The following is a 26,269-nucleotide window of genomic DNA, read 5'->3' on the forward strand; positions in this document are numbered from 1 at the left end:
GTTTTAGATAACCCGGTGTTTGTCCAGGGGAACGTGGGAAAGGTGGGTCGGTACCTGGGGCTGAAGATGGTATACACGCCCGTGGAGCCGGCCGAGCTACACGAAGACCCACTGCGAGCAGAGGGAGGACGACAGCGAGCCTGTAGGATGTCACGGCAGTGGGTGTGGCCGAGCAAGCTTCTTGGAGGCAGCTTGACACGGAAGCACCCTGGCTGGCGGAGCAGTAGCTGGTGGGCGCCGGCCAGGCGAGTAGAAGAGGACCACCAGGAGGAGAAACAGTCTTGCTATTTCGAAAGGATTAGACAGTTGATGGTGGATGTGATGGGATGGGGGAGGACGAACAGCACAATCAGGGGCACCTGCCCACCATTGGGCATGAGCAAGCGCCGCGTGGCCGAGGAATGTGGATATAGCTATGTTCTTCATATTGAAATCTGGGTTGATAAAATGTGTAGAATCCCCTGGGAAAGAGCCTGGGAAGCGGCAGGAGATAAATAAATACTCAAGTACCGCGATCTGATACACAGTGATGCCGGAAGATCGGAGTGTTGGGACTGCTCTTGTGTACTAATCAGTGAACGCGTGATTGTCGGGAAATATGACACGGTCTTTTGAGGGCTATAAATACTGGACGGAAAGAGACGGCTATCTTGAACGCATGATGTATAGTGATGCTCAACCCCATGTTCCGGAGCATTCTCGGGCGGGTATGAGATTTCGAGGATTCTGAGCGAAGCAACGAACGCCACCGTGCGGTCGCCGCGCGTCCTTTCGTCATGTAAACCATATTTCCTAATCAAGAGCGTGTGCGAAAACCACTAAGATGTAGGCACGGCAGTGGTACCGCAGGAGGGCGGTCGACGCTAAGTAACAACCACGGAGCGATCGCAAGCAGCCCTGCGGCCCCTAGGCCGAAACACTGAGCTTATTGGACGAGCGGGAATGGTTCCCTAAGGTTGGTTAGGTACTGCCGCTCGTAGCCTCCGAGCTGTCGCCATCCCGCCACAACCATCGGCATTCGGGACCGAAAGGCGAGGGGATGCGTGGCTGGGAGGAGGGGGTAGCGGAAGAACAAGGCCATTGCGCAGATTTAGGCGGGGAGGGCTGATGACCAGTGTCTTGCCCTCTCGTTTGCTAACCTTTCCCGACCTCCATTGCACATACCTACGCGTCTTGCCCTTCCACTGACCCGGTGGTTGGATGTGGCGGTTTGGGGAATGTCCGACGCACCAATGGAACCGCAGACGACCTTCGGACATTTTTCTGTGATTTTTAACCAGCTCGAGCGTCGACCGTGGCCGTGACTTGACCCTTGGATTGTTCCCTTGATGAAAGGGCCATTGTTGCCCGTATATTTAGCGAGAATGTCGTGGGCGTTGCACGGCGTCTGTGTCTGCAATTCAATGCCGCGTGAAAATGCAAGATGAAAAGAAACAGGCAGAGACAAACCCAGTCCTCTCCACTAGTATCCGTAGGGCTGGGGTGGAGAAAACCTGCCCAGAACTTCTGGAGATAAGATCCAATGCTTTTATTGGGCGAATCGATCTATAATACTAAGTAAAACATGCAACTTCAGTCAGCCTGCATGATTTAGGTTGATCGACACGTTCAAGGTGCCTACCGTGGTAGGCAAGTAAACAACTTTGCCATTCGCGCCAGGAGATTCACTTTGACGCCTCACTCCTGTGGCCTACTCAGTCCTGATGACGACGCTTAACTTACGTATTGGACAAACAACTCCGGTGGCACTGCGTCTTGTCTCACACTACGGCCAACGGACGGCCGACTTTTGGGATAGCTTGTCTCCAGTGACGCGTCAAAACGAGCATAACCTTTGGCAACGTAAAGTAAAGCATGATGATAAACTGGTACAATTGTTCTACAACACTAAAACAAACGCGCCGACGATCGGCATGGCCCGGCCGACCATTACCCGCAGCGGCCATCTATCCCTTTCCCGCCCCGACAGAAACTCCGTAACACGCAAGCACAATGTCGAACAAACCGCCGTCCTGAAGTTGACGTAACAACTCGGGAAACCGAGAAAGAAAACCAAACATGACTCTCGGCCATCGCCATGACCAGCCCCGTACTACCTCCCCGCCATGTCATCAAATGTCCTGTCGTCATACCAAACCAAACTCCCGCGACCATACCCCGGCTTGCGGTCCCCTACCCCTTGAAGGCCCCAGGGTTCCCGAAATTGCGGGTATTCTGTCTTGGACCGCCGTTGCTAACACTACAGCATAGTGCCAAAGGTATTATCCTCAAAGGGGATAGGCTTGCGCGGAGTGCCCTCGTCAGTCGCCGGCTTGCGGTGGCGGAAGGTGAAGCCGACAAAGAGACCTTTGCTCATCTCGTCCTCACGCTCCGCCATGGTCTCGAGCGCCTGTTGCTTGTCGTGAACCTCCTTGTACTTGGCCATGTCGGCCTCGTTGCTGAAGTCATCAAAGTAGCCCGCGTCCGTCTCCGAGTCTAGTTCTGGGACGAACGGCGGCTTGGTCTCACGTAGCACGGCCCAGTCAACCTCAGCAAAGTACTGATGGCTGAGGATGTCCTTAATGTTGGAGAATCTCCTGGACCGAGAGTTGATGCAACTACTATCGTCAACCTCCTGTCTCGTTTTAAACGCTTGCCTGGGTAACTTACGTCGTGATAAAACCCCATGTTCGGTTGCTCAGGAAGTAGCTCGGGTCTTCCCACACTGGCCGCTTCAATACCTCCCGCCAATGATTCAGGCTCCGCCATGTCTCGTCGGCAGTCGACCCCCGCAAATAGGAGAAACCCCGTCAAGGCCTTCAAAGAAGCATGCAACCCAGGTTCCAATAGTCGACAGATAAAGTCGTACTGCTCGCCCCTCAGCACCTCCGCCAGTGGAGAGGAGTCCGGCGAGCCCACGATTGATTTGGCGTAATTCTTAGTCCTTCTCCCTCATGGTGCGGTATCCTTCCCGACGCTCGGCAACTGTGCGCTGGTCCATTGGTTTGCCGAACGGGACCGACGTCTCGGACGCTTTCTCCAGGCGGATCCTCATTGACTCAATCTTAGCAGGAGCCAAGAAGCCAGCCGCCAGGCCAAAGTCGGTGAGCTTGACGTGTCCGGTTGAGTCAACCAGGAAGTTCTCTGGCTTGAGGTCACGATGGATGTAGCCCAACTGGTGCAGAGCATCGACGGCGCAGAACATCTCGGCGATGTAGAAGCGTGCGTGCCGGTTCGACAGCACGCCGGTGTTGTTGAGGAGGGTGCGGAAGTCTCCGCCTGGTACGTATTCCATGGCAAGATAGATATTCTTGTCGTCTTGGAAAGAGTACAACAGGCGGACTAGCCAATCGCTCTTGGCCGTTGTGAGAATGTCGCGTTCCGTTAGGACGTGTCGGACCTCGTCTAGCTTGAAAAGCAGCTTCTTGCTCATGACCTTGAGCGCGCATACCTCCTTTGTATCTTTCTTTTGTGCGAGGAAGACCTGGCCGTACCCGCCTTGGCCGACTTGGGTCAAAATCTGGAAATCAGCGTGCCGCAGCCGCACCCGCCTCTTGCGGAGATTGGCACGTTCTCGGCCCGGTGTACTTTGACCACATCTGGTTATACGTCTCCTCGTCGGTCTCCGGCGGTGATGGATATTCTTCCTTGAACGCGTTTAGGCGGCTCTGCCTCTGGCCGACATAAGTCAGCAGATCAAAGTAGTAGTCAAGGAAATCTGCCCTCGGGGTTAGCACCAAGCCCGCTTTTTAGACTCCTCCCAACCAGAAGCTAGCTTACAAAGTTGTGTGACATTGACCAAGCGTTTTACGCCCCGGCTTCTGCAGAAGTTCACGTTCTTCAGCAGTCAAACCCCTAGTTGTATTGAATCGCCGGACGGTCGGCGGCGGCCGGTCCCTCGGCTGGTACAGTTCTTGGCGCGATACGGCGGCATGGCTGGGCTGATATGTCGGCTCGGTGAAGGGGTCTCGGGGGAGTGTGGGATGTGTGTTTTCCTGTCCCTGGTTTCTCAAAGGGCTACCTGTGCGAGGGATGCCTTTGCGGATGATACTGTCGTCGACGGTCGGGGAGTTCTCCTCGGCGGCCTGCAGGTTGCTCTTCCCGGGGGACAGTGGCGCAACAACACTTTGCGGTCGGCTTAGCTTCACCGGAGTGTCGAACGCACTGGGCGGATTAATTTTCATGCCCTGGAGAGCGACAGGAAGCTCATTGGCACCGGGAGGTACCGTCTTCTTGCTTGGGCTGCCTTGTGGAGTGCTGACAGGGGTGACGAAGCTGTTTCGCGTCGGTGTGGAGGGGCGCGCGTCGGTCTTGTCGGGCTTCCCTCCGGGGAATAGATTGGCCATGAAGCTCGCCATGGCGTGCGGGCGATCTGCAAGGTACGGAGTCGAGGAAACCTGGGACCTGCGGACGCGGAAAATGTGATGCAGATGTTTGCTGCTTGCAGTCCGCCTTTACCTGCAGCAGGCTGATGGGGGAAAGAAGGAATGGGACGGGGGGATGCTACAGCCAACGACGCGGTAAAATGTAAAGGATGATGTCAAGAGTCTCGAATCACCTGCAGGACAACAAGTCGCGCCAAACAATGGCGATGAGCTTAAATTATGGCGCCCAAACTCGCGCCGTGCCACTGCTCTTGCCCGATTCAGGAACAATCCAGGCGGGTTGATTGGGCAGAGAGCGGGGGCGGGGTAAAAAGGACGTCAACATGCAAGGTTGGAAGAGCAACCCAGCTGAACTGTGGGGTGACCTGAAACGCGGAAGCCAGCCTGGTGGAGCGCCGATCTCCAGGCATTTATCAGAGGCTTGGCGTCAGCTGACAGCGGGCCTGGAACGGGATTTTACAGCTTAGGCCAGCCTCCAACCTCTCATCTTCGACGCGACGAAATTGAAGTGTAACGCGTCCACAAGCAAAGACATCCGATATATCCCCACCTCTTCTTGAGAAATTATCTAATCTTCGTTGACAATGGCTAAAGAACGCGGTTATAATCCCGTGCAAGCTCAGCGCAAGGCTGACAAGGCCAAGGCGATCAAAAAAGGTATCCTCTTACCCACAAGCATTCTCCTGGGTCCTGGTGCGTTCACTCGTCGGGGTAGCTGACTTTTGGGCTGAATAGGCAAGTCGGAGCAGCAGACGCGGAGGAACGAAAAGCTAGCCCAGCGCAATCCCGCCAGAATACAACAGCAAATCGACGACCTCAAGGCTTTGAAGGAGGGAGGAGGCAAGATCACTGCGCACGAAGAGCAAGCACTCGAAGCTCTCGAAAAGGACCTGAAGGCAGTCAAAAAAGCGAGAGAGGCGCTAGGGGATAAAGCACCACAGTTTGGGCGTGGCCCGCCGAGGCAGGGGCAGAGGGGCGATGGTGTGCTAGGGAAAAGGAGACGCGACTTTGAAGACGCGTCCAGCAGTGACAGCGATGTGCCTGACGACGTCAGGAGAATACCGATGCCGCGGGATACGCCGCCGCCGATTCCCAGAGAGATATTGGACGAATGGTACGCGAAGCGCCGAGCAAAAAGGAATGCGGAACGAGCCTCGGAGGTCGAACAACGAAAGGAACCGGAGAAGCCGGCCGCACCCGTCGTCGAGGTCAAAACAGTATACGAAGCCAAACCCGTCGTCAGAGACCTGCGGAAGGAAGCCGTGAGCGCATTCATGCCGGCTGCTGTTCGGATGAAAATCGAAAAGGGCAAGGGGCAAGGCGGTCTCTTGGAACCGGAAGAAGCCGATCAGCTAGAGAACGAAGGGTATCTGCGCAGCCTTGAACCACCGCGAGCACAAACCGGGCATTTGGAGCCCGACCAGGGCGCCGGTCCTCGCCAGGTGACTCTAGAGGAGGTCGCAGATGAGGAAGCTTGAGCCAACCACACCGCGCGCATTACGGCGCATTCGGGACTAGTAGGGCTGAACACGCTAGGCTGGGAATTGCGACTCCTTGTGCTCGGTGCGGGTTAGGTATTCTACTTTTTGGCACGGCCAGCTAAGGCAGGTTCCTGACATAGCTGACTGCCAAAATTCACCAGGCTTGAAAACAGGCTGCAGTACGAGCTGGGTCCCGGGCGGCCCCGGACACTGGGTGTTATGAATGCCAGCGTCTGACGGCTTGACTTGTCTTGCAAGAAAGGCTCCGGGTTGCTCATTCATAAACCCCTCTGCAATATGCGACACATTTAGACTATGTCGCTCGACGCGAAATATTTGGAAAACGAGTGCGCATGGCTACGCGAAGCCCGCCGAGACACCTGGAAATATCCGATGGCAGACTGAAGCCTCGGCTGCAGCGACAGAAAGCCGCCATCGCGTATCGAGGCGTTCCTTGGGGTTGCCTACGGGAATGGCTTCTAGATTGGTGGTGGGCTAGCTAGAGATACGCGTTGCTTTTCTCTCCTGCCATAATAATACACCCAAAGCCTGGTTTGTTTGCGGATCGGGCATAACAACGTACCAGCGGTCTGAGCTTCCAAATAAATATCCATCGAGGAGACACCCTCGGATCGTAAAAGGAAACGTTGTGGCCGCCTTGGCAACGCGAGAACTTGTAGCCTACAATTTACTCTGGAGATCAAGATGGTCATATCCACCGCTTTCGTCCCTCCGTTCCCCTCTCCAAGCTCGATCTTGTTCCCGTCTAGATACCCGCTCAGTCGTCATACCCTCCTACCGTTTCTTTCCGTCTGAGCCTTCGACATGGGGCGAACGTACTTTTGGAAGGGTTTCGGGATCAAACCCGTGAGAAGAAACCCGTCAGATCACCACATTTGTAGTCAGTGTCAACCTTTTCTTAGGCAAGGCCAGCCCAGGAACTGCCTCCGGCGGGATTCCTGCCCCTTGGCGACCACAACGAAGTCGATATCGCGAGCAGATTCCATAAGGAGCTCAGTCTCGCGGACTTGTCTAAGGTGCTCAACACCGTTGATAACAGCCAGGTTTGCTGGTGTTTCAAGGGGGCTTGTGTTTAGACGGGCAAACAATGAGACCGAATCTTCAACGCGGATATACCTGATGCGGGACGCCTCTGTTTCCGCGGTTTGTTCTTTGCGGTGGCGCTAGCGAAGAGCAGGGTTGTGTCTCGATTTCCCGGTTGCGGAAGACGCTAGCGTATGGTCATCAGTATAGGATGGCTCTTGCTACCTCCCCCGTTGAGAGGTTGTACGTGGTGACTGCTGTTCTAGCTGCTAGAGGGCCCTAAAGTCAACAAAAATGACTCATTAGGCCTTGTTCGACGTATGAGTGTGTGCTGCCGTGCAGTCATTATCTTGTCGGCTACTGTGAGGTTGTCGGGATCAAGGGGTAAAGGTGATGGGTTACATCTTGTATCGGTAGATGCAAGACGCCGCAACGCTCGGGTTGGAAGTCATAATTGACGGCTATGACTTCCGGGCCATACCAACATCATGTGGCCTGTACCATGCAGGGCTGTTCGTAAAAATATGGAGAGGGTAGTTCCTCCTAGTCTGGCCGTTGAACTCCGTCTGGTAAAGCACCCTTCGGGACCCCGGTAGCGTCTAGCTTCCTTCTTTTCTTCAGCCACGCCGCAACCGCTAGTCTCCTTAGGTGGTTTGAGAACTGGGCGGCACATACGCAGAAGGGAACTGTTTAATTTACAGAAAGGGTAGTCTCTAAACCAGATAAACAGCCTTGAGCACCTCTAAGCTAGAGCCTAGTCTCGTGAAGAACACTAGCAATGAGCTTTCTGGACTAACACTGCCTTTTCGTTGTCTTGGGGCAGCAACGGGTAGTTGTCTGAGGGCAGGGCACCCAACCCAAGTTGAAGATGGGTTAAAATGAGTAACTCAGATCAACCCCGTCTGCCGCTGTTGTGTTGTGGTCTCAAACTACTATCAACTGTCTGGTTGCAACCCAAGTTCGATTCGAGGGCCAGCGTTTAATGGAGTGCCGCGTTAGAAACAAACCAGCAGTCCTACATCGTAAGGCTGGAGTAAGCAGGCCAGCTCTGGATTTTTATACTTGGATTTGAGCATGCCCTCTGGGGGCCGCTAGTGACCGAGAGGGGATTTCAAGACGCCGAACCCGGGTTGAGGAATAAATAACAACTAGAGTCACTTATTTGCACATACCATGCAACTTATCCTTTCTCTAACAAGTTACGGATACCCTATCCATTGCCTGTATTGGGCTTGGGTCTCGGTGTACACAGTTTCCTCGGGACTTCCGAGGCCCTTGCTGATGGATACCAACGGACTGTCCGAGAAACTGATAGAGAGGTGAGACATGGGCAGGTTAAAGTGGGAACCCCTTTTCTGTCAAATGCCGTCTCTCTTAGGATCAGAATCTTCAGCTCGCGAAGAAAAAAGCACATCACACCGGGTCAAGCCTGAAAGTCTCGGAAAGACGTGCAAGCGAAGCGTGGGGGTACAGGAGGCTCGAGGACCCCTTGGCGTGACAAGGATCGGGATCACCACGGTCAGGGAGTTTGAGACATCTCTAACCAGAAACATATTTAATCAGAGACATCATGCTGTTTTTGATGATGGAAATCGGATTTGTCGTCTCGCCGGACTCACACACGTGGCTTTCTTTGCAGATGATCTCCGCTCATTTGTGCCAGCGCGAGTCAATGAAGGACCTGCGCGGGAAGAGGGTGTCAAATCAACCCGCATTGAGACAACAGCAGACGTGTCTGAGACGCTGCAACTGTCATGACGGACCGGTTTACCGGCCCCAACAAAGCCTAACTCTCCCTGCTGAGAAAAACAGCAAACTGGCCTGGCGACTCGCTGGTAGAACAGGACGGCCAGGGGAAGATGCAATGCTGACGCTGCGGCACATCTGACATGCCCCCTAAACGAAGAATTGGCAACGAGACCAGACCTTGGTCAAGTATATGAACTTGGCAACCACAACAAGCTGCTTGGTAAAAGATAGAGCCAACAGACCGCCCGCTTTATTTGGCCACTAATTCCATTTCTGCCTGTGCAATCAACCGGATAGAAAGTCAAACGGGCCGAGCGGGTAACTACACATTTCGCCTGATAGTTACCGCTTCCTAGGAAGCGGGTCTGTCCGACGGAAGAAGTGGCAAACAGGTTGACCGCTGCCCACACGCACGGTTAAGGAGGTCCGGAACTCACCTAGAAGCGGTACGGGCCTTGTGCTATGTCCATCGAGCCTTGTGTGAGGCCACGCGCGCGGGACCTTGCATGTCGGTTCCTGGAGACTTTGCGCGCTCCTCAGGAGGTCGGGAATTCAATCTTAGCTGCCCGGATCTTCCGTACCACCTTCCAGTTCCAACGCATCGGCCTCTGGAGCCAACCGCGTATTCGGACTTGCATGCTGCACTTTTTCGATGGGCCCGACGCCTGCGCGGGAGTCACTCAAGGACAATGGAACAAATGTATTTCTGTCGTCCGGACTGTCCCTCGGTTGGTTCTTGACTCCGCAACAAGCGGGCCTTGACCTCTTGAACCCCTGCCTTGCTCGCAGAGAATACAGGCCCGGCGCTTCTCCTTGACAATGAGAGTTGAAGGGCTGAGATGTCTGGAGGAGATGCTGGGAAAAAAAAGTAAAAAAAAAAACCTCGTTGGGCGATGTTGATGATACATCCAGATGGTCGTCACTGCTTACCTCCCTAAAGGTACCTACCTATTTGCCCACTCTTCGCTCTGAGGATGGCAGATAGCGACGGAACCAGAGTTGAGGCCCTCGGGAAGCAGCCATTGGCTGGACTGTGCTTCGGCCGGAGATTTTGCATCTAACTAATACCACATTACCTTCCTCTTCCCGAAGTCAAAATATCACGGTCGTGGTAGGTACCTAGTCATTACGCTCCAAAAGCTCCGTGCCAATCGAGGGGCGTCTCACGCTTTCCATAGAGGTTACATTGCCACACTTTCACAGACTGGTCATTCAGATTCCTTATCCTATCTGGCACCTCTGGTTACCTATCTTGCTTCCCGTTGCCCCTTGGGTTCCGTTTCTTTCACGCTTTTACATGCAGTGGTCCGAATCGGGGAGAATTGTGTCCCCCAGTGGGCGTTGCTGGGCCGTTGATGATCCTCGTGGAAACCTTTGGAGGCGGAAAACCTGTAACCTTCAAATTGGCAAGCAATTGGGTAACTGCTCATACATGCCAAGTAGGAGATCGTCTTTGTCTCTCTTTTTCGACTCTCTCCAACAAGCTTTTGATTTTCTTTTTTTTTCTCGGCTTCCAGGCACAAGTGGGGCCTCCCCACATCCTGCGTCATCCCCAATTGAAAAAGGGAAAATCAAGCCCCCACATCGTGCATGCTGCCAAGCCGCCTTCGTCATCAAATATGCGCGAGCCTCCAGCTCGACAAGGGGCATTGGGTTTTCGTGGGGCGTGTTCGCTGCCCGTTTTGTCCCATTGCATTGGATGCCTCCGCACCGCACCTCCCTTGCCAGACATCAGTTTATCTTCGATCCCCACAGCCTCTCAACACATTTTTGATGCTTGCACAATTACATTCACAGTATATACATTAATATGGCAGTCAGAGGGCGGCAGCTAAGGTAGAGCGATTGACATGAAGCGGATGCTGACATCGTGTTGAAGGCGGGCAGCTCCACTCTTTTGTCGTGTCGTCCTGCGGTTCGATGAAAAGTCCATTCCGAGCGCGTCCCAGGAAGAACAACGCGCTTTTGACAGGCACTTGGAAATCTGGAATGGTAGGGCTGGTTCCTTTGGAGTCCCCACTTCAGAACAGCGCGTGCGACGCTATTCCAAGGCGTTCCCTGTCGTCACAGAAATAGGTCAGGCTGGTAAGAAATATCGAAGATCGAATATAGTTACACGAGGTATTCATTCGTACTTCGTAGGCTCGTCGCAGATCCGTCGGGCAGGTCGAAAACAGCTTCTTTTCCCCGCTGCTTGCTTGGTAACGTCAATTACCGGGCGCTTCCGCTCTACTGCCCGCCGTGCCAGCGCCCAACGGGCAGCAGGGCCTCGATTGAAGCCTGCCGGTTGATAAGATAAACTGCCAGGGATGGAAGGCCTTCTCCTACCAAGGCGACTGCGCACAATGAGGCGTAAAGATGCGGAAGGGGTCGTTCTTTTCGTGTCACACCTTCGAGGGTATGTACACTCTGTACTGCCATTCACGGAAGTGGTGTAGTAAATGGAAAAGCCATGCATTTGGCAGTCATTTATAAATACAATATGTAGGTACCTAAGGTAACTCAAGTGCGTAAACCTTTTTTTGCCTCCTTCCCGGTGTACAGAGTGCTTCGTACATGCAGTCGTCGTTGAATTGCGGTTTTGCGCCTTCAAACTCTCACTCTGCCTCTGTCTTACTTTTTTCAGAGACCTCGGCCCCGTATCATTGGATGATGGGTGAAACTGTGGGTTTCAACGTCCAAGACACACCGAGAACCGCGTCACTGACGGGGGACCCTTGCCCCTCCCAAATTGCCTAGAACCAAATGGCCAAGTCCCGTTGGATCGGACAGTGAGCAAGCGATCGAGAAACCCGTCAGTGGAAGCATCTCTGGGGCCGAGCCAGGCGAGCCAGGCGAGATTTTTAGCGCGGTGCTCAGGCATTTGCTGCGGATTTCTGGATAGGTACTGGCCCAGAGATTTGAAATCCGGTGCTTCCATCCCCCTGGCAAATTCCACCACTCTTCGAAATACGGGAACATCAAGAACCTTTCCAGCTTCACGGCGGCGAGCTTGCATAAAACAGGGATAGATATTCAATTCATGTCCCGGTTGTGTATACGGTAACTGCATAATACCACCCAGTTCCAGGTTTCTTCAATTCCTTCCAGGTTGTTTGGGCTGAGCGGCAGAGCGGTTCCAAGTTGCGGGCTGTTTCTGGCTTTTCCGGCAAGGCAGGTCCAGGGCTGTGCGTGCCTTCCAGGTTCTGTTACGCCGTATCCGGGCCACTTTATTAGTTTACCAACCAAACTGCCTGCCTGGCCGTTCCACCCACCTCAGGGAGGGAGGTACCGAGCAGTGTGCCACAAGCAATGCCCGACATTCACAGTGACTGCAACAGGCGCACCCCAGGAACAAAGTCGGCCGTTGCAGACAAACCAAAAGGTTTCGGGGCAAAACAAGTAACCCAGCCAGTGTTTCCCGGCCTGCCAACCTCCACCCGCATTCGACACGGCCCTTTCATTTTCCCATGTCTGCGGTCTTCCCGCATTTCCCTATCCTCGATTTGATTTTTTTTTTTTTTTACCTGAGCAACGGGGTCGCCTGTTCAAGCTGTCGTTGCGGATCCCCGACGGTTCTGGCCCCCAGTTACCGGCACCAACGGCAACGCCGCTTGGCAGCGTCTCGAAAGATCCGGTCGAAGCTCGTTCCCTCGTCTCGTCGTTCGTTCGCTTGTTCACTCGTTCGCTCGTTCCATGCTTATCGCCATCTTACACCGGCGCCCAGCAGCTCGCCAGCTTGGATCGCCACGGAACGGCACCGGCTGTGAAACTGTTAGACTGCAGCACGCGGCAAAAGGCGTACAGGACATTCTCTCGCAACGCTTGTGGCCTATCACCGCCGCCTCCCGTCACAGCGACTAGCGCCCCATCCGCCAGCCACTCTGAAACCAACTTGCCGAATCCCAGGTACCCCGGACCTGTGGCGGCCACACCTCAAAACTTCACGCTCGTTTTCTTGCCTGCACTGCGGTGCCGGTCGATAGCTAGCCGCGGATTTGCGCTCCTCCCTGAGCCCACTGACTGCCTGTCCTTTTCGTGCCGTGTTGGTTCAGGACCAAGCTACCCAGACAGTCCTCGGCGCCACGACGAAGCACGCGCGACATCGGCTCTTCCTGTGGCTCGCTCGACGCTGCGTTTGGCAAAAGCTGAAGGTTGGCTTGTGTGATAGCTGCCAATCGTTCTTTCAAACTTCCGATCAGCGACCCTGGCGGGCGACTCTCGGGCGCGACCGCCGCCTCGACAAAACCCCCCACACCAAGAGATCAACACTTCTCTGTGAGACCGCTACCCACGGCCTGTGGGGCGGGAAAGGATACACTAAGGAAGACGGGAGGAGGAAAAAAAAGGGAAAATAAGCTCAGCGAGGGAAAGCTGAAGCCACAAAAGACTCGGTTGCACGGGTGGAACACAGAACTATTACCCATTTCGGTCGAGCGCTTCGCACAGGAAATCACTGCGAGTCTTGCAGCTTCGAAACTTGATCGACCCACTATCCCGGATCGGGCCTCAACCTGGCGGCCATGGCACCCATGACACCTCGACTCAAGATCCTATCAGGTAAGTCCTGCCAACTGGTCCTGTGCAAGTTATTTCTCCGCTCCTCCTCTTGTGTTCCCCTTGCCGCCCACAGCTTAGCGTGAACTCGAGATGGAGTGCCCGAAAAGAGTGGGCATCGCATCGCATCTTTAACGCTCGACCCGCCGCGATCCCAACTTTCCCCAAGCGCACCTCGTCACCACCACGCTCTTTTTTTTTTTTTTTTCTTACCGAGACGGCCGGAGGAATTGCTGCATATGCATCCTCGCCTGCACAACCAGACATGTCGGACTATGAGCTGATGAACGTTGTCACAGTGGGCGGCAACCCCATCTCCGCCTTCTTGTCATGGAGGCTTCAAGCGACGAACGCCTGCGACGTCACCCTCGTGTGGAAGACGGGCTTTGAGCATGTGTCGCAATACGGAATATCCTTCAAGTATGCGCTCTCCCCTCCGCGCCCTGGCCCATTCTCTCTCTTTTTTTGGAAGTTTTCTGTGCTAACTATTTCGCCCTTCAGATCATCTAACTTTGGCAATGAGCGATTCAAACCCCGACATGGTATGTACCCGCCTTCCGACGCACCTATCACCTTTGAGCCGGTTTCCCCTGCGACTGTGCGCCATGTACTAAACATGAAATTTATACAGTCGTACGAACACCTGAAGAGGCAGCCTCTCGTCGAGAAGGCGCATTTGACTATGTTATCCTTTGTATAAAAGCGCTTCCCGACGTCTACGATTTGGCATCCGTCATCGATTCCGTCGTTACCCCTCAGCACACATGCATCCTCGTGAACACGACAAACGCGCTCGGCCTCGAGTCGGCAATCGAGGAACGGTTCCCAACCAACGTGGTGCTCTCTCTAGTTTGTGGCGCCGAACTCGCCCAGCTCAACGGAAGCGAATTCGAGCATAAGGGCTCGACGGAAGTGTGGGTTGGGCCCGCCAACGCCAACGCCAACATCCCTCCGACAATACAGGAGGACATGGCGCAGGCTCTGGCCATGACACTGAGCACTGGCCAAGTAGATTGCAAGGTATCCCCCAACATTCGCCAGCAGCAATACGAGCGGGTCATCGGGTATGTTTGCCTCCTCTTTGCCCGTACGACAGGAGCCTAACTTGTTCTTAGCCCGATCGCATTTCACCCACTAACAGTAATCTTCGAAACGCCGGACTACGCTGCGCTACTTGAGAAAGTTGGCGTGTCGAAACTCGTTTCCGACCTTATCGACGAGTTAATTGCATTGGCGGAAGCCCAGGGCTGCAAATTCCCCGCCGAGTTCAAGCAGAACACGATCAACGAGTTTTCAAGATCGACCGTTGAGAACATCATGTGGCAGGACTACTCGGCAAGGCGACCCATGGAAGTTGAGACCTACCTTGGCTCTCCCATCAGACTATCCCAGGACACCAAGGTCGGAGTACCGCGTGTTGAAGCCCTCTACGCTATCCTTCACAACCTTAACTTGGTCAACCGAAGCCGGCCAAAGATTGACACCGCGGTGACAGCGCCAGTCCCGCCAGGATCTCCCGCCACCACCCCTTCTCCGCTTCCCCGTATGTCGGCCCAAGGACCTCCTCGGTCGATGCCGAATGGCAACGGCATGCACCCCCGCCCACGTCCAAGAGGGGCGTCCTCAATGGGGCCACCAGGGCCTGGAATGCGCCGCCCCCCGCCGTCGATGAATGGGGGACCGCCAAACGGGTATCCACGTCCGCCGCCGAACGGCCGTCTTCCGTCGCGGAGGGGCTCAATGGAGGGCGCGGATCTGGAAGAGTTTGGTCATCTTATGCTTTACGATGACGTCGCAGAGGGGGGGGAGGCTGCTTATGGCCCGCAGGATATTGCTCTTAGGGAAAGAGAACTGCAGCTTCGTCAACGGGAGCTTGCTCTCAGGGAACAAGAAATGAGGCTAAGGCGCCCCGGCCCAGGAATGGGCCCAGGGCCGGGTCCGGGCCCGAGGCGAGGACCCCCTCCTCCGCCTTCACGAGGTGGTGGCGGAGGTTTCGACGATGACGATGAGGACGATGACTTCTTCGATCCCCTCCCTTCGGCCGGTGCGCCGATGATCGACCCCGACAATTTCGACATGATGAGCGTTACCTCGAGGAAAAACCGAAAAGCATCGGGCGCAGCACCGGGCTCTGCCGCGCAGTTCCGCAGGAATCCCGAACAGGACACGGGCCCGCCGCGCAGCAGGTTTCGAAGTTTTGGAAGGAATCGGTCGAGTCAAGTCATGGCAGCGATGCCACCCACGCATAGCGATATCATGGATGACCCTCTGCTAGGCTTTACCTCTAACCGATATGGGGCCGTGGACCGGGGGATGATACACGCCGGCTCAAGGGCGAATTCTCTAACGGCTGCTCGTCTTGACGAGCTGCAGTACAACCAAGGACCACCACCCATGGGCATGAATGGGAACGGGCCTCGGCGCGTGAGCCAGTCACCCGGCAACCCATACAGCCCGTCAATCCGCGGCGGCGTCCCGGGCGGGCGCCCATCACCACCGAATGGGTATCACCCTCAGCCGCAGGTAAATGGTGGGGGACGCCCATCACCCCCGGATGGCATGCGGCAGCCAATGCCACGCTATCCGCCGGGCCAGGGCAACGTTGTGGCCCCGCAGCAGGTCGAGCAGCACGCTGGGGTGAGCGCCCTTCACCCACCCAAGACGAAGAGTCCACGAAGTCTGACCGGCAGTGCGAGCGCCAGCGCGGGCAGTGGTGATTCCACCAACCTCGACTCGGAGCCGTCGGCGCATAGCAGCCAACAGTCCCTGGGCCCTCGTCCACAGATCGGCGTCCGCTAAATGTTCACACGGCTGCCAGCTATGGTGGGTGTTGGATTTTACGAGCTGTTGGCAGAATGCTTAACCGAGCCCATCAGAGCGGTGGGATGAGATGGGGGGGCTGCGGCGTAGGGACGGGGTCCCGGACTCCTCACAACCCCCGAACTGCCCGATCCACTTACATGCATGCCACCCAACCACCGGGCGGCATCCCCTTTGCTCTTGGAATAAGGAGCTGGCATATTCACGCGCGCACATGAGAACTGGTCTATAGGGAGACAACCGGGCAGACGACACGGAAAAGGGAAAGACACGATGCATCTTGGGTTTTTTAGATGGTGTGGGTTGGCTTGTCTTGGCTTTAGTTGGCTTGAGGGACGGGGGAAATTCTTGGCTTAATCAAATCCATGATCCGGGGCGGCGGCACGCGCGCTCGTAAACTAACTATTCCATAATTCTTAGTGTGTGTGGCTCGAGTCTTTCGGCCAAGTTTGGGTTAGAGGGTGGGTTAGCGGAGGGGACGGCAAAGGGCACGCAAGCAAGCGATGGATGGTTTGACTCTTTTTTGAGTCGTCTCTGTATCAAGTACATAGGCATTCCCTTCTTTTTCCTTCTCTTTTTGGTCTATTCTCTCGTCTTCACTCTGCGGACCGTTTGCTTCCTGTCCTTTCTTTTGTTATGTGGACCGGCCTATGACTCTGGCTGAAAATATCCGTACGAACATAGACATGGACATCTATGTTTGTGGTAATATCATCCATCCATGACTACATGCACATACATATTTGGTTGTTGGTAGCTGCTGCTGTGTTGCCGCTTAGCGCGAACTATAAAAGATTTCCTTTGGTGGCCGTGGTGGGTGGGATTGCGTTACTCGCCCTCAGTTGCTGCCTCTCTCCACCATTCATATCACATCTTCAATCATGTTTCCTCTCGAGTTGTTCATATCATACCTTTCCCTCACCCCTAAAATTTTGAGCAAACCAAGGAGGCAATGTCTAACTTTCCCCGAAAGAGCATCACCACACACCATCTTCGCTACACACCATCTAAGTCAACATCCCACAATGGGTGCCGAGACCTGCCGCGAAAGCTGCGAACAATGGGGCCCTAAGGGCAAGGTAAATCAAGCTCAAGAAATGGTAATAAAGACGACCTGTCTCACCATCCGGGCACGACACACGACGCCAAATTCCGGCTCGATGCTGACCCCGGTATAAAATCCATGATTGTCATTATTCCATTGCAATTACTCTCATGCATTACGAATTTGTGTCCACTATGCCATGCCTGCTTTGGTTTACCAAACACGGTGGCACAAGATAAATTAGCATCGTATATTTCGATATCAGGTCGTTTAACTACAGCTGGATATAGCGGAAAAATTACTTGACTCGCATGGCGCAGTTGTGGTGAAATATTTCGATGCGTATTGAATCTTGCCGCGCAAGGGCGCTGATGAACCTGGAAGTTCAAAGACCTGAAAATGAGTGGCCCATAACACCTAGGTATCCAGCAAAGAGGGCTATCCCTAGGGCAGCGAGCGGGGAATATGACAAGGATACAAAATAGATCTAGGTTTGAGAATTACCTGGCACAACTTGGGTATTGCAAATGTTTGGTTCTCACGGACTAGAGCCCATCAACACCGGACCTCTGGTCAAGCGACGAGTAATACACGCGGTGCATGTTGTGGGCGGGCATGGGCGCGGGGAGACTGGACCACCGGAAAAGAGGTAAGCATGTTGTCGTACATGCTGGATCACCTGTTTGTTTACTCTTACTCCTGAGTTACCACCACTTACACGGTTGCCCGTCTTGGAGATGGGGCTGGCTTGGCCCTCTGCCAATCAAGACTTGAGTCGGCCCACCCCCGCTCTCCAAATTCAACGACTTGGAACACTGACGTGACTGACAATCTGAAACTGTTCGCGATTTACTTGCACAGTGACTACATCGTACGTCAACAAATGCTGGCGAGACCACCTCGAATTGGACTGATCGCTTTTTTAATGCTTACTTGAGGACGTCGTCTGTGTTGCTCTGGAACCGACGCAATCATTTTGACCATGGCGACACGCAATTTCAACACAAACACAACATCACGCCAATCTATGGCATCGTCAGGAGGCGCTGTGAAGGCAAGACAGCTGGTATGTTTAACTCTACTCCTTTCTGCTGACCCACCCTCACTCAACCTTCTTCGGAAGCAGCCGCCCAAAGTTCCTCGGCACTGACATTCATATTTGGGTTCTCAGGCTCAGCTCCAAGCGCAACTGGTTCAACTCTCCACGAATCTGGCCGACACGGAGAACTTATTGCGCATGACGAGCGTCCAAGCCGAGTCCATGCGTGGTTTGGGGAGTTGGCATGCCGGGATGTAGGTCACCTTTCGTCTTGGCTCTGGCCCATGGTTAACCTTTGCAGGCTCATGGCTGCCAGCAAAGTTCTAGGAGAAGAATCGGTCCAACAACAACAGGGCAGCTAGACAATGTTCCCCGGGATGAGATAGTCCGTTAGAGAGGATGCAGCGTAGCCACGTTGTTCGAGTAGAGGGGGCGGCTTCATGGCGGGCGCTCCTGACGACAATGGGGATCTGGTTATATTACCATGATTGCCTGCTGCCATAGTTGAATTTCGATGCCGAAAAGATATATCAACCACCGCCGCGCTTCCGCGGGCGCCGGCCCTTTCTCCGGCACCTTGGCACTCGGACGGCCCGAGAGGCGAGATTTATGGGCTAGTCGGTAGGAGCTTTCGGGGTGGGTTGGGAGCTATCCTAGGTAGTTGTGACTTGGGCTGGAGTTCAGAGGCCGCAGAAAGGAACGTGAGATTCCCTGGACGCGTCAGAAATATAATTCCTGCGAGAACAGCCTTGTCCAGGACACCCGCTACTCCTCGCGACTTCAAACGCTGTCCAGTTGGATGACGAGTCCAAGACCGCGGGGGATTCGATGTTTGATGTTTGAGGTGGTATCAACCTTCTTGATTTTGTTCCTGTAGATGACTAGTCCTTTTCTCAAGTCCCCTTTCGGTTTTCCGCTTTGGCCTAGTTGCGCTAAGCGGATATCTCCTTTCCCTTCCACACGTGTGGCATCTGCGAACCAGAACATCAGCCCATGGTTTCTTGGCGCCCTTGCTCTTATTTTCAATTTCCGAAGTGCAAGACTGCCCATCAATGAGAGTCGAATCACAGAATTTGCAGATGCTCTGCTTGACTGTCGGTTTCAGGCGGATCCTGGTCTTGAGGGAGACAGCCCGTAAATCGGTCGCCAACCTCCTGCTCATTCCATCGAGAGCTTTTCCAGAGCGAGCACCACTCGTGTCCCCGGCAGAAGAAAGATGATTGTTGGTCGAGGGCGTGTTTGTGTTTGTGTTTCTGGTGCAGCCCGAGTCCGAGGGTGCGCATGGGATTGCAGAGAGAGTGATGGCCGCTTGCTGAAGAAAAGAGATGCGCGAGTAGATGGCCCTGTTCTGCACGCTTCCACCGGCTTTTCCTTTTGCCATGGCTGCACCAAGGAGACCACAGGCCAAGCACAATTGCTCTCTGTGGTGGGGAGTCTAGGCGATTATTCGTATATATGCACCCTTTGAGCTTTCTGCTTTCTTTGTTGGCTGGAAACTCTCCGAGAACAACACAGGACAATTACAAAGTACGGCTGCCCACATGAAAATGAAACCGAGGTGGTCTGTGCAGCAGCAGCAGCAGCCCCACATCTCAGTCATCGGCCACCCAGCTAAGCCACAAGAAGTTAGACAGCTGATCGTGGGCAGGTTTTGAGGCTGTGCCTTTGCCGACTTGGAGGTCGATTTCGCTTTCTCCTCTCCCTTGCCTTTCACTCCCATCACTACATTCCAACGACGCCCATCAATCAGCCCGGTTCAATACTCGGCAGTCAACCACGACAACATCTCTTCGTATTTTGACCTGGTAATCGATTTTACTCGGTCACATCGCCAACCAAATTTCCTCGACCCATTTCTTTGTTTTCCCGACCAGTCGCGTCAGCTTCCCAGCACCAAAATCGCCCAACATGTCTGGAGAAGAGGATCTTATCGACTACTCCGACGATGAGCTCAACAACGAGACCACCGCTCCTGCCTCGAACGGCAAGAAGGGCGATGCCGCCGCTGCTGCGCAGAACGTCGACAAGAAGGGTTCCTATGTCGGCATCCATTCGACCGGTTTTCGCGACTTCCTTTTGAAGCCGGAGCTTCTTCGCGCCATCGCCGACTGCGGCTTCGAGCATCCGTCGGAGGGTTAGTCCTGACAAGTTTCATCCCCAGCTTATCGTTAATCCCCGTGCCCTTCTCGCGGGTCCGTCCATCACGCAAGCAAAAAGAAAACAAAGCAAAAGCTACGCGAAGCAAGAGCTGTAGGGGAGCGGAATTTGTTGTCGGCGCAGCGCGCAGCAAGGGAATATTGGCGCTTGGTCATCGCCGCGGGCCACCCGGCTGTTCGGCCTTCCTGTCCCCAAGGATAGGCAATCCTCTCGGGGTGCCGCTGAGCACTGGCGCACGCAAGACCCTTGCAGATGATGGTCATCATCGTGCTCAAATTGAGTCGGCAATATGGGAAGCGGTGAGGTCGCTTGATGGCTGCTCCAGGGCTCCATGCACCGAACTCATCGCCGGACGCTTATCATGGGACACTGTCCCTGACTCAATGCCGCTGACTGCCCGAGGTAGTCGGGGAGGATCTGTGATGGCGCCATGAGCGGCGGTCACACAGCAAACTGTGCGCACTGTTCAGCTGGTGGTTGAAAGAGCTGGGAAACTGGAAAGCGAAGGGACTGCGGAGGACACCCGCCATTCTTTTTTCTGTTCTTTTTTCTGTGCTTTTTTGCTGCGATGATGGACGGGCCCATGCTTCCTTCCTGAATCACCCCGTCCGCCATCCTTATCACGTTTGCAAACTCCGATTCTAATGCGGTCCCCGACTACAGTTCAACAGACATGTATCCCACAGGCGATGCTTGGCGGCGATATCATTTGCCAGGCAAAGTCTGGTCTCGGTAAAACGGCCGTCTTCGTGCTCACCACCCTTCAACAAGTCGAGCCCGTCGCTGGAGAGTGCTCGGTGTTGGTTATGTGCCATACCCGCGAGCTTGCATTCCAGATTCGCAACGAGTACAACCGTTTCAGCAAGTACATGCCCGATATCAAGACGGGTGTGTTCTACGGTGGTACACCTATCCAGAAGGACGCCGAAGTCCTGAAGAACAAGGAAACGCACCCCCATATCATTGTCGGCACCCCCGGTCGCCTCAATGCCCTTGTTCGTGACAAGCACCTGCGGCTCGGAAACGTCCGCATGTTCGTCCTGGACGAGTGCGATAAGATGCTCGACCAGATCGGTAAGTAGGTGGATCTCTCAGCGAGCGACAACCCGGCTAACGTACTCCAGATATGCGCCGCGATGTGCAGGAGATCTTCCGGGCCACGCCGCAGCAAAAGCAGGTCATGATGTTCTCTGCCACGCTTGCTGACGAAATCAAGCCGATTTGCCGGAAGTTCATGCAGAATCCCACCGAGCATTATGTTGACGAGGATACCAAGTTGACCCTCCACGGTCTTCAGCAGTACTACATCCCTCTTGAGGAGAGGGAGAAGAACCGGAAGCTGAATGAGCTGCTTGACGAGCTTCAGTTCAACCAGGTCATTATCTTTGTCAAGAGCACTATTCGTGCCACGGAGCTCGACAAGCTTCTGCGCGAGTGCAACTTCCCCTCCATTGCCGTCCACTCCGGTGTCAGCCAGGAGGAGCGGTATGTGTTGGCCAACCCACATGACTGATGAATAGCGTTGCTAACTCCCATGTAGTATTCGTCGGTACAAGGAGTTCAAGGAGTTTAACAAGCGCATCTGCGTGGCCACGGATGTGTTCGGCCGTGGCATTGATATCGAGCGGATCAACCTCGCTATCAACTATGATCTGCCCGCCGACGCCGATTCGTATCTGCACCGTGTCGGTCGTGCCGGCCGTTTCGGCACCAAGGGTCTCGCTATCTCGTTCGTCAACTCCGACCAGGACAAGGAGGTTCTGCAACAGATCGAGAAGCGCTTCGAGGTCGCTCTTCCGTATGTGCTCGTCCCAGACATCTCGATAAGTCATATGCTAACACCCCAACCAGCGAGTTCCCCAAGGAGGGCATCGATGCGTCCACCTACATGGCCGCTTAAGCCAAAATGCGATTTCTTCCCAGGCCTACCTTCTCGATGGCCGTGGTTTTTGTGTCTAGCAACCAATTCTTTTTTTTCTCGGGTGGTCGGAGATGGATCGCATGGGCAGGCTTAAAACGAAAACCAAAACGCCGTGCCGTGTGATCTTAACCTAGGTCATGTAAAACTAGATGGTCTCATACTGGGAAAATGCAGTCTCTCTCGTTGCTTAACCACGTGTTTGTTGTCAAACCAACGCGTGTGTGTGCCCGTGTCTGGTTAGCTGGAAGGGGATTAATACTACGTCCACGTTCGCGTCCACCGGATTCGGCCATGCCTTTCTCGACGATGCGTCCTCGGTTCCCTCGAGTTCGGATGACGACGAGGGCCTGGCCCGCTTCAAGAGCCACAAACAACAGCTGATGATTACGACACAGTTGTCCATGACTCCACCAACATCCCACTTGACCTCACCGCTGCGAATCGCCGACGGATGGAAAGGCGAAGAGATGGATATTATCGGCTCTCGCGGTCCCATGATTCCTAATCTCCCTTCCATGTTTTGCCTCCGAGAGCGGCCGGCGGGGACGATGATGCGCCTCACCGTTCACTCCTCACTCGCCATCCCCCTTGCAACGGGACCGGAAGGCGTGGTGTGGATGGGTCTGGTCGAGACTCGGACTGCGCCGTGCGTTGCATTTGCATTTTGCGCTTGCTTCGGGACGCTTGTTCCCTGCGCTGAGTCCGACGGGATTACCTGTCCGTATGTAACTACCTACCCTGCCTACCCTACCTACCCGCTCGATTGTCTGTGCCTCATCGGGATGTGGGTGCTTGGCGGCTGTGCCGCGAGGGGTGAGCGGCGCTGAGTGTGAACGGTGAACGGGACTTGCTTAGCCGCTCGGGCCCGGTTATGGGTGAGAGGTGAACAGTGAGTGAAGTGAAATGGGATGTGAGCCGAGATTTTCCAGTTCGGTTTTCGGTTTTCTGTTTTCTCGCTCGCTCGTGGCCAGGAATGTGAAGCCTTTGGTTTGGTGATGGGAGAGGGGTGGTTATCCCCGTGCGCACGCTGAGGATAACTCAAAGTGAATCATCGCGAGTCCATCGTCATGTGTTTGACTCAGTGATGAGAGAGCGGCGAAAGCACATATGGGCTCTCGAATTCTCCGTGTTCAATCGTGCTGCTAGTGCCGGATGAAGTTGGGACTGTCGTTAACCAGGGGTCTTAGGTGTCATTGCCGTCATACTGGTCAACATGCTCACCCGGTTGACTGATCTTTTCTGCGGCGTGGCTATCCGGCCTAGGATGAGTGTTACCGGGGAGATGACGGCCGTGTCATGAGACGATGACACGGAATGAATATCCTCCTTGAGTGGTGAGGAGGCTGGAGAGCGGCCGATGATATTCTCAAACACGGATGTGGGGTGGTTGTGCTGCTGCCTGGGCAAAGGACCCCCCAATCCTTCCCACACCGCGTCCTGAAAAACGCAGCAGTTGCCAGGCGAACACGAACACACGCGGGGCAAAGGGAATCTTGTTTTGTGAGTGAGCTACTTGGTTGGCCGGGTTTCGCCGGAGTTCATGATGTGATTTGGGCATCTCGTGGGTGAGAACCAAAGAGGAGAACCCTTCTTTTTTTCTCTCTTTTTCTTTTTCTTATTCTATTAATCGTCGTCACCACTGGAAGCAATCTAACCGCCGCCACCGCCGGCATCGTCAGCAACCCCCAGCCCACCTCTCGGTGAGCTTTCAGCATGAGACCTGCCTATGCCGAAGAACGCCGGCGTCAGGCCAATGGAGATGAGATAGTAGCCGTTTCGGGACAGTCAATGCTTATTTCAACTCCGTTGAGACCTGTCCATCTTCACAACCACCCAGATAGCAATCCCGGGTTCGGGAAGCTGAGCGGCTTTCACAGCCCCAGCGAACCTGCTGCTGCCGGATGACTTTGACAGCCGGTGCACTCGTGAAGCAAGTAAACTGCCCTGGGCCTCGGCGGATATCGAGATGACAACGTGACCAGTTTTTTCAGCCTTCTTGCCTCCGAGAGGATTGTTCTATCAGCTGACTACGTTCTGGCATGATTGGTGCAGGTTGTCTCATGAGCCAGCCCACTGACAACTCGCAAGTCAGCCATGAACGACGTGGTCCGATATCGCGGTTGTCCTTGGCAGTTCTCAAGCAGGCAAATTTTGGTTTGAGTCATTGCTGGGACGGACTTTTGAGTTGGGCTGAGCTGTCTCCCCTGGTCAAGGCCAGATCGGGGAGAAACGATTGGTTGCGCTTAGCCAGTCACCAGAGACTGCGAGACAAAAGGCCTTGCAAAGGCTAGCCAAACGAGCCAGAGATTGCTTGTCTGCCTTGTTGGATGGCACTGATGGATACAGGAACGACACCGTCACTTGTCGTTTTCGATGTTGGGTTGCTCTGCATGCATTTGCACAAGGCGTCACCGACTTGGCTGAACCCATGAATAGCACAACCAATTTGCAGGCCATGCAGCTGGTGACGGGCCGAAAGCGGGGTCAGGCATTGAGGGCCTCTTGATTGGATGAACAGGCATTTCTGAGACCGTTTTCGATATTTGAGTCTTGATGCGGCCCATTCCAGACACCCATTTCCAAAAGTTCGACGCGGGGGGTGAGGATGCGCGCGGCAGGAGAGCCGATTCGAAGGATTCTGATCTCAGCCAAAGTATGGTTGGAAAATGTACGCGAACAACAACTATGGCCGTGAACTTTGAGACCTCGGCCCAGGAGACATTCGCGTCTGCCGGACTTTAGACGACACGGTGACTGGCGGATTGACTCCCAAAGTTTGAGAGAGCGTCGCGGTCGCCGGTCACCCTGGTTGCGCCTTTGTGGACTCGGGCTTGGTGATGCGCCGGGCTGGGCTGTGTGAGGCAATGAGAGGGGCTGCTCTGGCGCGCCCCATGAACACAGCCTGCCCGCATTGCGGGGGAAGTCGCACAACTTGGGGCCTCAGCATGCGATCGGCGTTAACCATGTATCATGTTGGAAGACGGCGCCCGGACGGACCGGAGCCTCTTCGAAATACGGATAAGCACTCATCCGTCTCTCCATTCTCAGTGGACATGCGGAGCTGAAACGGCTACGAGACCACTCAATCAATGGATGAGACCACGCTCACTCACTTCCTCTCCGGAGGTTCAGGCGCACTTGAGTGGCTCGATCACTCGGGGCGTGCAAGCCGTCGCGCGGCTACCAGACGATGGGCGCTGAAGGCAGAGGCAGGCTGCAGGATAGTTACTGGCTACCTGGTCCTATCGTCCGTCGCTCATGGTCAGAGTCAAGTTCTCAGATCTCGCTTCGCTCGGCGCGTCATCTTAGGTAATGATGGCCAAGCAAGCACCGAGGTTCGTCATGCGCAGCCTTTTTCCGTCTCAAAAACTTGCGTCCGAAAGCTTTGTTATTAGTGGAGGCGTTCGAGGACGCAAGGGACTCACCGGGCAATGCAGGGAAGAGGGATGGGCAAGCACTGGCACGATGGGATGAATTCTCCTGAGTGGCGCAAATTACAGCCAATTCCGGCTGTGGCGATTCGCGCTCTCGAGATTTCCGAGACCAGTCACGCCTGTGTCGCCGCCTCGTAACACTCCCTCACTTCCCTCAGCCTGCCAGGGGTTGGGGGGGGGGGGGGGAGGGGGGTGACTAAGCTCATCAACTGGGTGGCTGAGAGTGACTCAACTTTTTCACAAAAATGAAGTTTTAACACGAGCCCGGGCACTCAGACTTTCTTGAGGCCTCACGAACATCGGAGACGACGTCTCAACGCCGACCCCCGATGATGCAATCAAGTCCCGGAAGCCACTGCCCCCGAACTCACTTCATGCTGGCTGAAATGCAAAACGCTGGGGCACTGCCGGAGCCAAGAAAACGGACACGGCGAGGGCGACGGAGAATGACGAGGAAAAGGGCACCTGTGCCTTCTTCCCAGGCTAGACCACTTTGGGGAAACCAAGAAACGCTAGACAGGGGTGATATGCCTTTGTGTGCGGGCTGGCGAGCGAGCTGGCCACACCACAACACAACCCACCCCGCCGCTTTGCAGCAGCTTGGCCAATCAAGGCATCGCTGATTTTACCATTTCTCCCATCCTCCGGGCGAGTTGAAACTATGAGTGTGTCTGGATGT

At 54.7% G+C, this 26,269-nt stretch overlaps 6 protein-coding genes across 6 annotated transcripts in view; 3 read left to right on the top strand and 3 right to left on the bottom strand.

The window, feature by feature from the left end:
• CHGG_06480 (uncharacterized protein) overlaps nucleotides 1–1,259 on the bottom strand; it is a gene marked incomplete at both ends in the record, with an annotated part of 2,132 nt that extends 873 nt beyond the window's left edge. Inside the window, 2 exons of the mRNA XM_001222574.1 lie at nucleotides 55–284; nucleotides 1,165–1,259. Coding sequence (XP_001222575.1) covers nucleotides 55–284; nucleotides 1,165–1,259 — 325 coding nt within the window. The remainder of the gene's footprint in view (nucleotides 1–54; nucleotides 285–1,164) is intronic.
• Nucleotides 1,260–2,239: 980 nt separating this feature from the next.
• On the bottom strand, nucleotides 2,240–2,748 carry CHGG_06481 (uncharacterized protein; the record flags this gene model as incomplete). The annotated part of the gene is made up of 2 exons (XM_001222575.1): nucleotides 2,240–2,539; nucleotides 2,650–2,748. The coding sequence occupies 2 exons, from the start codon at nucleotides 2,746–2,748 to the stop codon at nucleotides 2,240–2,242; spliced, it is 399 nt and encodes a 132-aa protein (XP_001222576.1).
• A 169-nt stretch (nucleotides 2,749–2,917) lies between these two features.
• Nucleotides 2,918–4,337, bottom strand: CHGG_06482 (uncharacterized protein; the record flags this gene model as incomplete). Its single annotated transcript, XM_001222576.1, has 2 exons — nucleotides 2,918–3,626; nucleotides 3,760–4,337. The coding sequence occupies 2 exons, from the start codon at nucleotides 4,335–4,337 to the stop codon at nucleotides 2,918–2,920; spliced, it is 1,287 nt and encodes a 428-aa protein (XP_001222577.1).
• Nucleotides 4,338–4,948: 611 nt separating this feature from the next.
• Nucleotides 4,949–5,842, top strand: CHGG_06483 (uncharacterized protein; the record flags this gene model as incomplete). Its single annotated transcript, XM_001222577.1, has 2 exons — nucleotides 4,949–5,021; nucleotides 5,100–5,842. 2 exons carry the CDS (start codon nucleotides 4,949–4,951, stop codon nucleotides 5,840–5,842), a joined length of 816 nt encoding a protein of 271 aa, XP_001222578.1.
• Nucleotides 5,843–13,140: 7,298 nt separating this feature from the next.
• Nucleotides 13,141–15,973, top strand: CHGG_06484 (uncharacterized protein; the record flags this gene model as incomplete). Its single annotated transcript, XM_001222578.1, has 5 exons — nucleotides 13,141–13,177; nucleotides 13,474–13,594; nucleotides 13,676–13,716; nucleotides 13,806–14,238; nucleotides 14,290–15,973. 5 exons carry the CDS (start codon nucleotides 13,141–13,143, stop codon nucleotides 15,971–15,973), a joined length of 2,316 nt encoding a protein of 771 aa, XP_001222579.1.
• A 4,013-nt stretch (nucleotides 15,974–19,986) lies between these two features.
• Nucleotides 19,987–22,135, top strand: CHGG_06485 (ATP-dependent RNA helicase; the record flags this gene model as incomplete). The annotated part of the gene is made up of 5 exons (XM_001222579.1): nucleotides 19,987–20,212; nucleotides 20,899–21,309; nucleotides 21,360–21,720; nucleotides 21,776–22,033; nucleotides 22,087–22,135. The coding sequence occupies 5 exons, from the start codon at nucleotides 19,987–19,989 to the stop codon at nucleotides 22,133–22,135; spliced, it is 1,305 nt and encodes a 434-aa protein (XP_001222580.1).
• Nucleotides 22,136–26,269: the final 4,134 nt, after the last annotated feature.

This window comes from Chaetomium globosum, genomic scaffold, assembly GCF_000143365.1.
Source record: "Chaetomium globosum CBS 148.51 scaffold_3 genomic scaffold, whole genome shotgun sequence".
NCBI classification, from domain to species: domain Eukaryota; kingdom Fungi; phylum Ascomycota; class Sordariomycetes; order Sordariales; family Chaetomiaceae; genus Chaetomium; species Chaetomium globosum.